Raw genomic sequence first — 15,641 nt, forward strand, 5'->3', positions numbered from 1 at the left:
ATTCATAAATTTGCTCTAGTTTTCTTTCATGACAAAGCTTATCCATCTCCCCTGCCCTACACAGAGGACGGTGCCATCCAGAAAAACAGGAAATAAATACAATCATGTGTATGGCATAAAACATCCATATGGCAGGAACATTGAGAAACTGGCACGGTATACAATACATATATAGCTGAGTGTGGGTGGGTCTGCAGAAGAAAAAAAGTCACAGCAGTTCAATGTACTACCTCTGAAATGAGGAACAGTCTTGATTAAGTGCAATTAGTTCACTAACCATATCTATGATTCAAAAGGCCTTCATGCCTTGCTAATTAAAAAAGAAAAGAAAAGAAACTCTTATTCTAGCAAATAATGGGGTCAGTCAACCTTTGTACTGTATCAAATAAGTTATCCTTTATTAATCCCCTCAGGGAAATTCACTCTCTGTATTTAACACATCCTCAGAATTAGCTGTGGGAAACATGCAGGACCCAGGGACCAATGCCACCTCTACGGTCAAGGACACCTTTATACGGCATGTTTTTTTTTAATGATGAGAGAGATCACAAATCCTCAAGGAAATCTGTGCAAGCATAGGGACAACATGTAAACTTCACATTGAAAGGGTCTTGGCCAGTGTTTAACCTCAGGTGTCTTTTGCTGTGCAAACCACTGAGCCACCATCTTGCCAGCATACTTTCTGTATGTAGGGTATATTGTACACAAGGATATTCAATGCATCATGTCACACATTTTGCCATGGTTACAGCCTTATTCAAAAACAGTTACATTCATTTTTCATTTTAAAATCTGCACACAAAACCCCATAATGATGATAAAATAGTGGGTTAAAATGTGTAATATGCTAATGCACAGAAGCATTCAGTCTTTGCTCAGTACTTTATCGAAGTACGTTTGACAGCAATTACAGCCTCAAGCCTTTCTGTATGATGCTACAAACTAGGCACATCCATTTTCGGGCAGGTTTTCCCATTCTTCTTTGCAGAACCTCTCAAGCTTCATCAACTTGGATGGGGAGGGTCAGTGCACAGCCATTTTCAGATCTCTCCATAGATGTTCAGTTGGGTTCAACTCTGGGTCTGGCTGAAGCGACTCAAGGACATTGACAGAGTGTTCCCGAAACCACTACTTTGTTATCTTGGCTGTGTGTTTAGGCTCGTTGTCCTTTTGGTGCTCTGAAGCAGATTATCATCAAGGATGTCTCCGTACATTGCTTGCATTCAGCTCCAGTTCCCGCAGCCAAAAAACGTCTTCACAGTACACCAGCACAATGCTTCACTATATGGTATGTATTAACCTGTTTGGCCTGAAATTCCTTTGTTTGAGGATAAGTCACACAATTATTCATAGTTTAAACTGAAAATACACTAGGGTTAACAACTCTATTGCCAAGAGAAGATTGCTAGTTCCACCTGCAGTAATTTATATACGGTGGTATAATTCTTTTCTGAGACTTTCCCAACCTTCAGTGTGCAATAATGGAACGTAAAAGGCATGAAGAGCAAAACCCATCACAGAACAGAGCAGGCAACGAAGACAACCCAAAGGACTGATTTAGTCTAACACAGCAGGAAGGAGTGGGTTCATCAAAGTATTCTATGGGATATAATATTTTTTTAAAAAGAATACAGCACCTCTATTTTCAGCTTTGCATATTTTTTCACTATTTGTGCTTTACAAATATAAAGCAACATAATTTGTCTTTTTAGACAAATAACTACTTAAATGATACGATGGATACATATGTTTCATCATGAAGCATATGTATTCCTACCAAAAATTTGTGTGGACTGTGAAATTATAGATTATAATGTTATATTTTTGTATTGAGGTTATATATCTTTAGAAGACAAAAAAAAAAGGAAAGAGTCAGGGAGAGGTCTGTATCTTTCTACAATAAAACATCCACAACAACAAATCCTACATTGATTATGTCAGATACAGGGAGGAAGCAGTGGGGTGGAGGTGGGTTGCAGAGTGGTTTGCAGATGCTCTGTAATGTGTGATTACACATTAGAGATTTGCCAGCTGGATAGAAGACAATCAACTGAGGCATCAGGCGATGCATGCTTGAACGAAGATGACTTCATCTGCCAGTATTGCAACTGAGCTAGACTTAATGGCCTACCTGAGCTATTGCTATGGTCAATTTAAAAAGAAGGAGAAGAAGGAAAAGTCTTCACTTCAGCTATATGTTTCAATCATAATATCCTGCAAGCAAGTGAGACTCTTAGTTGTTGCATACACAATAAGATCAGCAGTTGTTCTATAATGTATAACACCCACATACAAATACAATATGATAACAATCTTATAAAAGATATAGGCTACCCCCAAACACACCTATAAAGAAGCAACACAGCCTATAATCACTCTCCTCCCACTCACTCCAACCTGGCATTCCTGCCATCTGCAAACACAGATACACACACCAGGTATCCCATGCTCAGAGTCTCCATGTGGAACAGTAGGCAGAGAAATAAATAGGGTATGCAACACACACACATGCAACATGCCTTGTACACAGGGATAAAATCTCAGGGGACTGCAGTGAAATGGAATTGTTGTGTTGCTTTAGCCTATATGCCTAAGTAATTAAATATGAGGCGGCACGTGTAGTGCTCCTCGTGAAAACCCCCTCCTACCCTGGCTGATATAGAGAAGGAGGAGGAGGCAAAGAACGGCACGAGGAAGAAAATGCAATCATCTGTGATCTATCTGCTTGACTGTGTGCACTCCCCCCAATAAAAATTCCATATGCTGTGCTGACAGAAGGAGGATGTCAAAACACAGCAGGGTTTACAGAGGACAAACTAGCACAGTGCCCCAAGCTAACACATGCAGGAATTTTAGAAGCACAGCTTATTGTAGTTATCATCATTAGCTTTTACGGAATCATCCGTTTTGACAGTGGTTGATAAAGTATTAATGTATATGGTTAAGTTAGGTGCTTTAAACATGTTGCTCCGCATCTTTGTCATAATCTACCTTCTTTTATTTTTTTGGTCATTACCTACAATTTGAAATGATCTTCTTAAGTGTGAAGACAGTGTATCTTTGCCAAATGTCTTCTTCAACCAGATTTGGTACATGTAGCAACCTCTAGGGCTAAAAAATGAAGCGATGACAGCTTTCTGTTAGGTATCACATCCATTCGTTTGAGCTATCACACTGGCCCCATGCATTGGCTGACACTTCACACATTTTGCCTCCAAAACATCAACATGTCATTGTTCGAAAGGCTAATTTTGAAATTTAAAGTTAAAGAGCAGATAAACCTCTCTGAGCACCTTACCCTCTTTGTTAATTTGTTAAGCTAACTGTGAAAGCCACATAGTTTTGAAATAGTACATATTCAAAGAGAAAATAAAAGGAAAAGTAGCCACAGCTAATAACGTATAAATGCTCCCTCCATTTTTAGCTATCTGGCTCTCAAAGGTCAGCACTGTCTGTCAGCAGTGCACAGAAGTTCATTCAAGCTGAGATTGGTATAAACAATTAGAATTCACTGTCATGATTATACTGATCATGAAAATTGTACTGCAGTGTTTCCCACAGGAATCACAAGCACATTCACGTATTACAAAGTCAAGGTCAAAGGTCAAAGAGAGAAGGAACAGTTTGTTGAAGTCTTGAAAAATCATGAAATATCATTTACAGTCATAGAATATAATTAACTTTTACTTTTAATGGCCTATGTTGGAATATAAACCACTTCACCAAAAAGTTGTGAATCACTGAAACATAGTTAGGTGAGAAATTTTGTTAGCTAACTGTGTTAGCTATTTAGCAAATTTAAATATAATTTAAAATGATAATAATGGACTGCCATAAGGGGTCATATGAATGTTGGGGTTTTCTCTATATTATTTTACAATCTCGTAAAATAGAGGCAACTGTTGTTGAAATTTGTCACTATATAAATAAAACTGAACTCATCTGAACTGAATAATATAGAAGTTAACCAGCAAGTAGACTTCATAGAGGTTCCAGGTGTAAGAAGTAAAAACCCCATTTATATTTGCTATATGGATTTTGCTATGAACGATAATATTGGAACCATCCAAACTGAAAAAACAATGGTATGCACTCTTGCAGAAACCACAAGTCTTTAGGTGTCTGTATCAACAACAACAAAAAAGGTTTTACTCATTGAAAAGAACTACTGTACCAAGTGAAACAGCGAGGGCTTTGATTGGTCACTCCTACCACATTAAGGTTTACGCAAACATTCCCGCAAACATCAGATGACTTGGGGAATGCAAGTTTGTGGTGAAGTCTGGGATTTGCAATGCATTCTGGGATACGTTGTTCCTTCACCATTAAAAAATAGAAGTCTGTACACAAATTTGTAAGTTTGCCAGTTTTTGATTTTCCTTTTTTTTTTTTTTTTTTAACCAACTCAAGGCTTACAACACACATGAAAAGATTTTTGAAACATCACTGGACAATGAAAACTGGTGAAACTAGTGGTTTACAGACAATATCTTATACTATGGCTGCTAATATCCATATTAACATTTACACATTTATTATTAAACTATAATAATCTTTTAATTAACATTTTTATGGAGAGTTTAACTGGTGTCAAAATTTATGTTTTTAGCTGAATTTAAGCCATATCTTTAGAATCTGTCTTTCTGTAGTCGAGTGTTAATAAGGAAGATTCAGACAAAGAAACACACTAATGTATTACATTAGCACACACCCCTCAGGCCAAAGTGATTACCAGAGAAGCTTTATCTTGGCAATAGATATTTTTTATAACTCCAGAGGTCTCTGAAACAACAGTTATAATAACGTGTCAGAGATTTTTAGCTTGCGAATTATACATCATAGTATTAATCCTCTCACTGTGGCCTGAAAAGAGCCAACAAGCTGGAAATGTGTTTATAAAACCAAAATAGAAAGTTGGGATGAGGGTGGGAAGTGTAATGAAGAACAGAGGCATAATATGTAAAGAAAGACTATTAAAAAAGGAGTGGGGGTAGGGGACAGCCGGGAGACAGATGATCTGGAAAGGAGTTGATATTAGAATTTGGTCATATTCTAGGCCTCCTTCTTTGTGAAGGAATTGGAGGACTTTGCATATGAAAAATAGCAAAGCTTATAGACGCCTGGGGAAGTGTTTACATCAAATAGCAGGATGGTGAAATTCACAAACAAGACCATTAATAGTCAAGATAATAGAATAAAGCAAAGATATCTCCCAGCCTTCTTAGTACTGTTATCATTGCTTGTCCTTTTTTCTGCTCTATTCTTTGTGCCCTTTTTTAGTTTTATATCGCTTTTCCTACCTCTCCTCTTCTCTTTCGTATTCTTCAGCTACGCGGTCCATTAAATAAATAAAAATGATGGCGGTTGGCACACTTAAACATGTTTTCACGTTGCTGTCCTGCTGGGACCTTTTTGAAAAGTCGTAACAGGGAAAAGAATTAGATTTCTGGCAGAATGCCTGAACTCCACAACAGCAAAGTTTTCATCCTCACAGAGGTAAAAATGATTAAATGAGTGTCTGATGCTGTTTTAGGCAGGAGGAGGCTTCACTGGGTTACCTGATGGTGCTCCAACATGTTCAGCAGATGAGAAGGTTATCACAGCCCCATTGATCAAAACTCTTCTTTGGCCTCTTTAACAGTTTTAGTTCAGAAAACGTAATAATTCAGTTATTCTACCTCAGTGCATCTCATCACAACAGAACAGCAATAGTACACTGCTGTAATACAAGTGAAAAATAATTATGTCTTGGGAAATTTACAGTTCATTTAGTGATGTACTTGAAATGGATGAAAACAAAAGTTGCAAATGTCTTGATGCATGCTCAAGCATCATGGTCAATGGCTTTCCCACTGGAAACGCTGCATCCAGATGAACAGAATCAACTGTTTGGGAAAAGTTGGAACTACTACATATCAATTTCTCAGCTAATATATAGGGATTGCATGTACTCTAGGAAGGATGCTACTCCCATGGTGTGATGGAACAAGCAGTGAAGGAAAGTCAGGCACAAGTTAAAGTCCAAAAAAAAAGGTTTTTATTTAACCCCAAAACAAACTTGGTTAAGTTATAAAGAAAAATCTAAATCTTGGTCCCATAAAAGAGGTCGAAGTACCAGAACTCTACTCAAAAGCTGACAACAAAAAATACTACTAACTCAAACAAACTGAACTACCTAAATGAGACAAAAGGGAAACTTAAATAGTGGCTGATCAGCCCACAAAAGCACAAAAAGGGGTAAAACACACAAACACCTAACTGAAACTACCATAACGAATTCCTGCGGTATGACCCATTTTGCAGGTCGCCATATAGGCTTGCTCCGCCCCTTTCTACCTCTTACCTCATCAACCAAGGGACTGGGAACAGCTGCCACTGAGGTAACTCAGAAAACAAGGAAAGATTAAATCATACATACATAACAGTGTAAACTAAAATGTCACATATACAGCATATGGCACATATTCTATAAAATGGGAGTGAATCTTACATGCATGCAAACCCTACCATAGCTCTAACTGGAGATGGGTAGGTAAAAAAAATTAGACTGGTTCAGTTTTGATGTAAGAATTTCGACACAGGAAGCAATTAGCAGCAACATTGTAAAATGTGAGTGACATTCAGGAACTATGCAACACTTGCAGTGTGAAATGGGTAGTTAAACTTTTCCCAATTTAAAAGTGGTCAATTGAAATACCAACCAATAAGAACAAAAGATACAGTTGATTGACATATGACAGGGTGGTAAATAGATTGAAGGGTTGCCTAGGAAACTAGGCCCTAGAATGTCCTCACATCACCTACAAAGTAATATGAACGAGCGAATTTCTTCATGTATGAATGGGAGTTTAGTTTACTGACTTTATTTTTGTGAGGAAATTCATCTTTTTAAGTTTTATTGTTATTGATTCCATATTCTCCTCTATTAAACAGCAGTTCTTGCTCATAGGGGGTCATATGATTGTTGAGTTTTTGTTTGTATGTATTATTGTAGGGTCTACCTTACAATATAAAGCACCTTGAGGCACTGTTGTTGTGATTTGGTACTGTATAATTAAAATTGAATTGATTTATGAATTTATTATGGAAATGAATTAAATGATTATTCAAATTGATAGCAGAGAAAAGAACAAAACAAAGTAGTGGTGAAGAGTGTGGGCACTACTCTAAATTTATACAATGCCAATTTGACCTGTATTCACTGTTACTTCTCTGTGTCCGTGTTTGCCTCATGTCTGTGCAAAGCACACACTATGAAGGCTGGCTGGTAATGGCAGATGACTTCATTAGGAGACATTTGCTCTGTTGCACTCCAAAGGCCAGGAGTCAGGCAATTACCCTATCTCCCAGGAGATTTACAATAGGGCATGAAAAAAAAAACAAATTGTAAAGTGTAAAATCTAAAGAGACACAAGGCAGGATGCTACGGTTAACCAGAGCAGTCTCAGGTTCACATGGGGTGAAATTTTTTTCCGTTGCTCCAAGGACTTACTGGGCAGTTATTGGTTTTTCATTAACGGGGCACCAGGTAAGAGGTTTATTGCCCTTAAGCACTAAATGACCATAATATATTTCTCTGGAGATTGGCCAGGTTATGAGTTTTGTGGCTTTCAAAACTCACTTTCCATCCCATTCTCCCCAGCCTCGTCACCAACTTGATTTTCAAGATGCTCCCAAAACCCCCAAACACAATTCACAAACATTCTAAAACAAACTATGGATAGTTTCACATTCTTGGTGCTGAAGTAAACTGAAGAAGCCTGCATCATCTGCTCATAATCCATTTCTGTTTGACCTCTGCTCTGTTTAATTAGATTCTCATGAAAAGGTCAATTATAGCTCAGTAACCATTAACAGGAGAGTGTGGAGTGGGGTGGAGTATGGTCCTGATTCACTGATATTCCAATTCCTTCTACCCGATGAAGGTCAGCAAAGGTTACTAAAGACTTAATGACCATTTACAACACAGAGTGTGAGTAGCAATCATCCATGACCTATCCCAGAGTTTTTTTCCCCCTTGAAAACAGGCATGTTATTTCCTGCCACATATTTGACCAACGGCATGATTATGACACAGTGTGGCAGGATTGTAATTATCAGTCTAAAAAACTTGAATGAAACATACAAGCCTTAAGCATCCCCAAACAAAGAGTATTTAAATATCCCTGACTTTAATATGCTATAATTGTCTAAATTTAATCTCAATATGAGAACATTTTTTATTAATGTTCAATGCTCTGTTTTTATTTATTTCCTAGTTCAGGTTCAATATCTAGTCTTGGCAACTGCTGAGTGATAAAGGAACTCAAACACTTAACATTTGGTTACAGCTGGACCTCTATTCCCTTAATGGGAATTCCTTCTGAGGACAAGACATCAACAGCATGTTAGCACTAATGGAACGACGAGTCGCTCTCCCTGACTGACTCGCTGTCCTCGGAAACAACTATCCCGTCAACACCTCTTGAGGACCTGTAAAGACAGCAGGCAGACAGACAGGCTTCACCTGAGCAAAAACAGGACAAAGGTGCATGTATCTCCCACAAAAGCTCAATTGGGTTATACTGAGAGCAGAAAACTAGGTCAACCTTTTGGCCTTTCCTTAATGCAAAGGCTTACTGTTATGAGAACAACCGGGGGTCTCGTAAGAGTTGAGCTCTAATTTCTATGTTTTGTGAGCCCCTAGTTGGGTGACTGTCTGACAGGGACAGCTCTGTCATCTTCAAACAAAATGGCCCACTGCACTTAAACCAGAGGAAAGTGACTCAATATGCACATAACTTTACTCAATGAGCATAACATTCATGGCCACAAGGCCTTCAATAATGTTAAGGTGTCCCTGTTTGGCCTAAATCTTCAACCTTTTTGCATCTAACTTTATTGCGTATCATTCTTTATCATTCTTCAACCAACATTTTCTGTCATTTCCCAACTGTGAGAGACACAATAAAATCAAAAAGTAATAATCATTAAATAAGTATCATGCTCTGAGGCTTGCTGCCACTGAAACTGAAGCTGAAAGAGGGTGACAAATGAAGATTACCAGGTAATTCTTCATAAAAAAAAAAAAAAAGACTGGAAAAAAACCCAGTGCGATAGCATCATAACATGTTCGAACCAAGAGGTAATCTGTGTGTGTCTGAGCAGTGTTTAGTTTACCAGGATTGAATGAAACACATACTGATACAGCGACCTGGTTTGTGAGTTTCACGAGGTTGGTGATAGGTAACACAAGAACAGCAGTAACACCAGGCATGCTCACAAAATTATGGGATGAGCTTGACCACTGTATGGACGTATGCTGTGTGTCCAGAGGGCAACACCTTGAGCACTTGTGAACATTGGAAGTTTTGTATGTAACTTTATATTCAGCCATGTATTTTAAATTGAGCATTTTATGAAAGTTGGACCTTGTTTAACATTGAAGACGAGGTCTGAAGTCCAAATTAATGTGATATTTACAATGCCCAGATATGATTCCCTATGTGTCTATATGTTGCCAATACAAACAATGGCAGTAAGAAACAGTGTTTTAAATAGCTCTATGCAGCGTTATTGTCACTTTGACATTCAGATCAATCTATTGACCTTGAAGGAGAGGTCAAATGTAACATGATATTTAAAATCTTTATACCTATGTCGACAATACACGCCACAGTCGTAAGAATAGTTATAGGCTTTTTGTCAATTTTCGACCAATAAATCTTCGAGTTGCCGTTGAAGACTGTGGTGGGTGTAAGCCAAATTTGAATGGATTATTAACATGACCCCACTCCACACACTACAATATTTTATCAGGATTTATTTAAAGCTTTTAAACCTATCATATTTACAGACAGAAAGAATAACCTCCTTGGTGGAGGTAACAAAACATTACCCAAGCCAGACGAGTAACACTAATCCTAAACAGGGTGCCTGGGACCTAGTGTGCGTTATGATGACGAACAATTTCAAATGAAGCTTTTCAAACAAGACTTCCCAAAGCTGTGAACAGCTTTCAAAATATGTGGACTCTCCTGAAAAGGTGAGTCTGTGTTGCTACATTCACACATCCACTATAACCTGAAACACTCACCTCTCTGCATATGATTTAAAATCTAAAGATGAGCTGTGTAATACACCCAAACACACCACACCAATATTAAGTATTCTAAACAGACTCTATTAACACTGTTGGTTTAAAAACTCTGTTATATTTGACCTTGGAAGTTTCATATATGGTTTTCCTCCAGTGGCAGGTTTATGCTTTAGAGAGGTGCCCAGATGTTTTATAGCCAACGTCCACACTGGACCGTGGCTAGAGCTAATTTGTGCAGCAATAAGTACAGGGTGGCTGCTGGTCACAGAGTCTTGTGGGAAAGAGCCCATGAAATCACATTTTCACCAAAGTGGAAACTATTAAGGCCTGAAAAGTGTTGTGCTGTGCAATTCCTTTCAGTAGTGACTCAGACATTCTTGAAATATTAAAGACAACATTAGCTTTAAAGCGCTTGTAATCTTTCCTATCGAGTGGCTGATCAAAGCAGACGGGTTGGTTTTGGCGTACTCCTCCACAAAGGTTTGTCATAAACAGGGCAGGGAGACAGTTTGGCCTATTACTAAAGTGCTTCAGGCATAGGGCGCATAAAGGACGAATAATTTTCCTCTAACTTTGCTTAAAAAGTGGTCATTAAAACACACAATTAAATGCATAGTAAAAGACAGCAAGCCTAAAGCCTAGAAGACTTTCATTGACTTTTTTAACCTTTCTTTTTCTGCACATCTGTTGAGCATATTAAAAAAGAGCCAGTGCAGAGACGCCAGCATTACAATGCAAGAGACAACTAAAATGCAAAAGAGACTGTCCACTCAGAATCAGCCAATTTTCGAATGCATGTCTGTTTTCTCTTTCCTGCATTTCTATGCATGGAAACTCTTCTTCCCTATTTCTTGATGAGCCCAGCTCTGCCAGCAAGCGGCCACACATGCAGCCAAAACAAGTATGATGCATTCTGGAACATGGCTGCATGTACTGGAAATAATTAGTTCCATGGTTTAATTTCTGGTTAATGACAACATTCAGTGCAGTCATGAATACTGACAACAGGAGGACTGATCCTCATAAACCATAAAACAACGTCTCGCGTTGTCAACAGACAAACTGAATATCATCAGGAATATCCCCAAAAATCCGGCAAGGTGTTGTCAGTAAACAGCACACACGCGCTCGTCAACCTGTTTGGCGGTTCTGATTCATTCCAACCAAGAGTGAGCAAACGACAGGACAGGAAAACAAACAAAATGATAAGCCCAGATTTCTCAGGACAGGGAGCTCGCTGACTTCAGATCAGCTGACTTCTGTTGAATCTTCTTTTTTTAGGTGATTCAACGTTAATGACATCACACTTTGATCTGAATGAATGTATATGAATGTAAATGATTGAAAATGTTAGTGTATGATTTATGCTTTAAAACAATTAACAAGTGAGATTAATTTAGTCGATGTGGATTTTCTTTTAACTTTAAGGCCTCACACTTTGAACATGAATCATGGGTCTTTGTTCACAGTTTCCCTAATTTCAGAATTAGATTTCATCCCTCTTCATTGGATGAGAAGCAGCTCATAAACCACCAAGCTTTTAGCCATCCATCCTCTTCTAGTTCCATTTGGTGATTAATAAGAATCACTGTGAAAACAGGCGATGTGAATGTCAGTTTCAGATGACAAAGTTAAAAACTGTTCTATTAATTTATTCCCACTGGGTCCGATCAGTGCATTCCTACTCAACCTGGCCTGTATTACTCAGAACAGTGAAATAAGAGACAGAGTGACATTACACAGAGACAGATGTTTTAAGGTCAGAGAGAAGAAGAGGGGCCTATTAGACATGCTTCTAGAACAATCCCCTTGCTTTTGCTATTCACAGTCACAGAAAGACGAAGATAGGGAAGTAGAAAAGGTGAAATGGCTTTGCCCTGCTCATTCACTGCACAACAGATAAACTCAGATCATCTGGCAGACTGGAGACATTACTAATCCGGCTCAGTTGGGATTCAGGGGGAAGTGCTATTGTTCTCAGAGTGCCATTAAACTCCCCATCAACTGGAGTGCTGCTCACAACCTCTGACAGAGAGGAGGTATATCGTATACTGTTCAAGCCTTGGCTGTGGTCCGCATACACGGTCTTGAGCTACCGGCTGCGATCAGCATGATTTATGGAGATTTAAAGCGTGAGGTGTGAAAAAGTGAGTGAGGCAGCAAGGAAGGAAGGAGGAAGGAGATAAACATACAAATAGAAAAAAGGAAGACGAGGACAAACAGAATTGGACAATGTGTGCAAAAGTGAGCATGGAGGTGACTTTGGAAGTGGATGAAAAGGTAACAGTTTGCCTTTGCTTCTGTTCAACCATGCTTTGGATGATCACTTAAAGAAGAAAAGCACATACACGCATAGGTCACTGAGAGATGAAGTGCTTGATTCGACCGTGGTGTCTGAAATTAATCAGTGGGTGACACCAACAAAATCTCCTACTATAAGGCCTGGTCATCCTGTGTCCTTCGGACTGAGAATGCACTGATCTGACACCCATGACGTGACCTTAATGTTATGACTCAAAGCTAAAAGTCATCAGAATTACTCACAAGCTGAGTGAGATGAACCAAGCGGGTCCTTAAGAAAAAAAAGTGCTCACTCCATCTACCGCAACATAAGCAAAATCCTGAAGTAATACTTACACGTACATTTCAATAGTATTCTCATTTGTACAAAAATTATACATGAAAAAATGACAAAAGCTTTTATCCTTCATAGTTTTTTTTCTTTTTGCAAAGGTGGCAACTCATCATTTTAACGTTAATCAATGTAAATATCACTTTCTTCATTAGTTTAATCATTTAACTGTTCAGTGTAAAATATATAAAGTAATTACATATCAGCGTTCAAGACTCTCGGATGCCCTGGGAAGTGTAATTTATGATCCTGACCACATGTTTTGGGCTAAAGGACAGTTTGGGGGGGGGGGGGGGGGGGGGGGGGGGTGAATTTAAGGTGAATTTGTTTCACCCTAACAGTCAAACTGTAACTCTAACATGGTGCTCTAAGTCACAGGTGCTAATCTTCCCAAAAATCCTACAGTCTGTATAATGAGTAGATTTTGATGTGTATTGATTATAATAATTATTTTATTTTATTTTTATTTATTTTTTTGTTATCTGTTTGCCAAGACTTTGAAATAATGTAATAAAACCAGAAATGACATATTCCAATCACAGGGTTACAGTTATGGTTAGGGAGTTTTGCTGACGATGACTTAGAGCTCAGAGGGCCTGGCCAATCTAAACCCAAATGCTTGGTTTATACACCTAAGCCTAACCACCTTTGATCTGAGGTCAGCATTTTTTAATAGACCCATTTGGGGTTTGATTTCTGTGCTTTTTCTTGTGTGCAACACACAGTTTAGGGGCCCCTGAGTAACATGCTGCAACTGTTGACCCTTAAACCATTTTAAGTTGGTGAACTGAAATGTGGTGAGTCACAGAGAGATTTCCACTTTCCTAACCTCCATTAATAGGTCCCCAGTAAGCTAGTAGATGTTAAGAGGATAAATAACGCTTTTCACATGTCACAGCTATACTGTGTGTGTATCGTATAATGCCAGTGTGTTAATGACCTGTGTTAGAGTCAGAATTAGAGGATATATCAGAGTACACCCTGGACAATCTGTCATCATCATCAATCTGTCAACGGACTTCAGGACAATTAAAATAACACAAATGTCCTTAAATTAAAGTTTGGCTTACATCAGACAGCAAACGTAAAAGCATAAAAATAAACATATATAATAATAATGATAAAAAAACTGAACCCCCCCCCCCCCCGATTTGATTCTTTGGATTCACTACTTCTGCTAATCATAAGGTTGCAGGCATGATTTAAAAAGCAAAGAACCTTATGCAAGGCAGTAGAAATATAAGTACACTAACCAATACAAACAAGAAGAGATTGGTTCATTTTGTCACAACTTACTTAAAAGAGACATAAAAAGTAAATATATATATATATATATATATATATATATATGTATATATATATATATATATATACATATATATATATATATATATATTATTGAGTATCATAATAATAATAATAATAATAAGAAGAAGAAGAAGAAGAAGAAAAGCAAAATTAAAGCAGCTAAATTAAAAGCTCTAAAACAGCCCGGAGAGAGTGGAGGAGCTGTTTTTACACCATGAAATATATCCTAATTTATGTGTATCCATTAATATATTATAAATACGTAAAATTACAGTAATTATTCTCATGTGAACGTTATCCCTTTAAACTAGTTTAGGGAAATGTGCAGTCATCTGCAAACTATCACTTCTACGGCTGCCAGAGTCCCTCCTCTGTGCTCCGTCGGCTTCAGAGCGCTCAGACCTCCGCTTCACATCCCCTGCTCCCTCGGGCGCACTCACCTAACTTTTGCGGCCACGGAAGAAATCGCATCACTCCTCAGATTCTTCCTTTTGGACACCGCAGTTCCCATGCTGAAGTGGAAACAACCCAGGGGAAAAAACGCAGACCATTCCACAGATTGGTCGGCGAAGGATGCAGACAGGAGAGGAAAAAACCGCGAGGAAACGGCAAAATGAGAAGCATCAGTGCGCACGGCCCACGAGCTCAATCATCTCATGTTCATCTCGGTGTTTAGAAAGAGAAAGCTGAGTGTTCCAGAGGAGCCGCGGACTCTGCGTAAAGCGCAGGAGCGCAACTGGAAGATGCGGGGAATGTGGACCACCGCGCTCTGCTCTGCTCTCCTCATCCAACTAACGCGTCCACAAAGGAAGCCAGACCATAAAAGGAAGAGCAGCCCTCGTGGCTGCCGCACAGCGCGGACAGGTGCGGGGTGGGCAGCAGCGAGAGGAGGAGAACACGCTGCTTCATTACACGGGTGTATGTGAGATGAAAAGAGGTGTGGACACTCGAGTCCACAAGTAATCACGCCGCTTATTATCTGCAAACAACGCGTGTGGCATTCAGAGACTGTGGGGACAGACGGGCGCAAGCAGTAATATCACATTTTAAACCCGCTGAGATACTTCTTGTGTTTTACTTTGTTTCCAACAGTTCGTGATTTCATCGTGAGTGGGGCTTTTTAAAATTCTCTGTCTGAGGGGACATATCAGTGAGATGTGGCAAAGCTTTTACATAAAACGACTCAAATTTGGTAACATTTGGGTTGGTGTGACAGCATACTGTGCAGTTATAATGTTTTATATGTGTGCTGTACTTTGATCCCATTTCCCATGCACGTTTCTGCTATTAGGAATTATTGTTCACTCTGATGAATGTTGCTGGTGAAAGTTGCTCCAGTACAAAGTGTCCATTCCTCCAAACAGCAGTTCTCTTAACAAGCAAAAGCATCTGAGAATGGAGACTGCATTAGTACATTATGTGGGATGTGGCCCAGTCTGAACTCTAGCAGTTCCAAGTGTCTGTGGTTTAGTGGGTCACTTGTTAGTACTGATCCTCAAAAGAGGGTTAGCGATCTGTCACTCCCAAAACTCTGCTTTTATTTGGTGTTTGTTTAGAAGTCTGCAAACATCAAGTGCGTGTGAGTCACTCAACTAGAACATACAGAATGTACAAGAAACTTTG

The 15,641-nt window shown here is 38.9% G+C and overlaps 1 protein-coding gene across 1 annotated transcript in view; it reads right to left on the reverse strand.

Annotated features, from left to right (window-relative positions):
• Window positions 1-15,238, reverse strand: part of nsmfb (NMDA receptor synaptonuclear signaling and neuronal migration factor b) — a 60,363-nt gene extending 45,125 nt beyond the window's left edge. The window contains exon 1 of the mRNA XM_063489973.1: window positions 14,459-15,238. Within this exon, the coding sequence (XP_063346043.1) occupies window positions 14,459-14,529 (71 nt within the window). The 5' untranslated portion in view covers window positions 14,530-15,238. The remainder of the gene's footprint in view (window positions 1-14,458) is intronic.
• Window positions 15,239-15,641: the final 403 nt, after the last annotated feature.

This window comes from Pelmatolapia mariae, linkage group LG12, assembly GCF_036321145.2.
Source record: "Pelmatolapia mariae isolate MD_Pm_ZW linkage group LG12, Pm_UMD_F_2, whole genome shotgun sequence".
In the NCBI taxonomy this organism is placed as follows: Eukaryota; Metazoa; Chordata; class Actinopteri; order Cichliformes; family Cichlidae; genus Pelmatolapia; species Pelmatolapia mariae.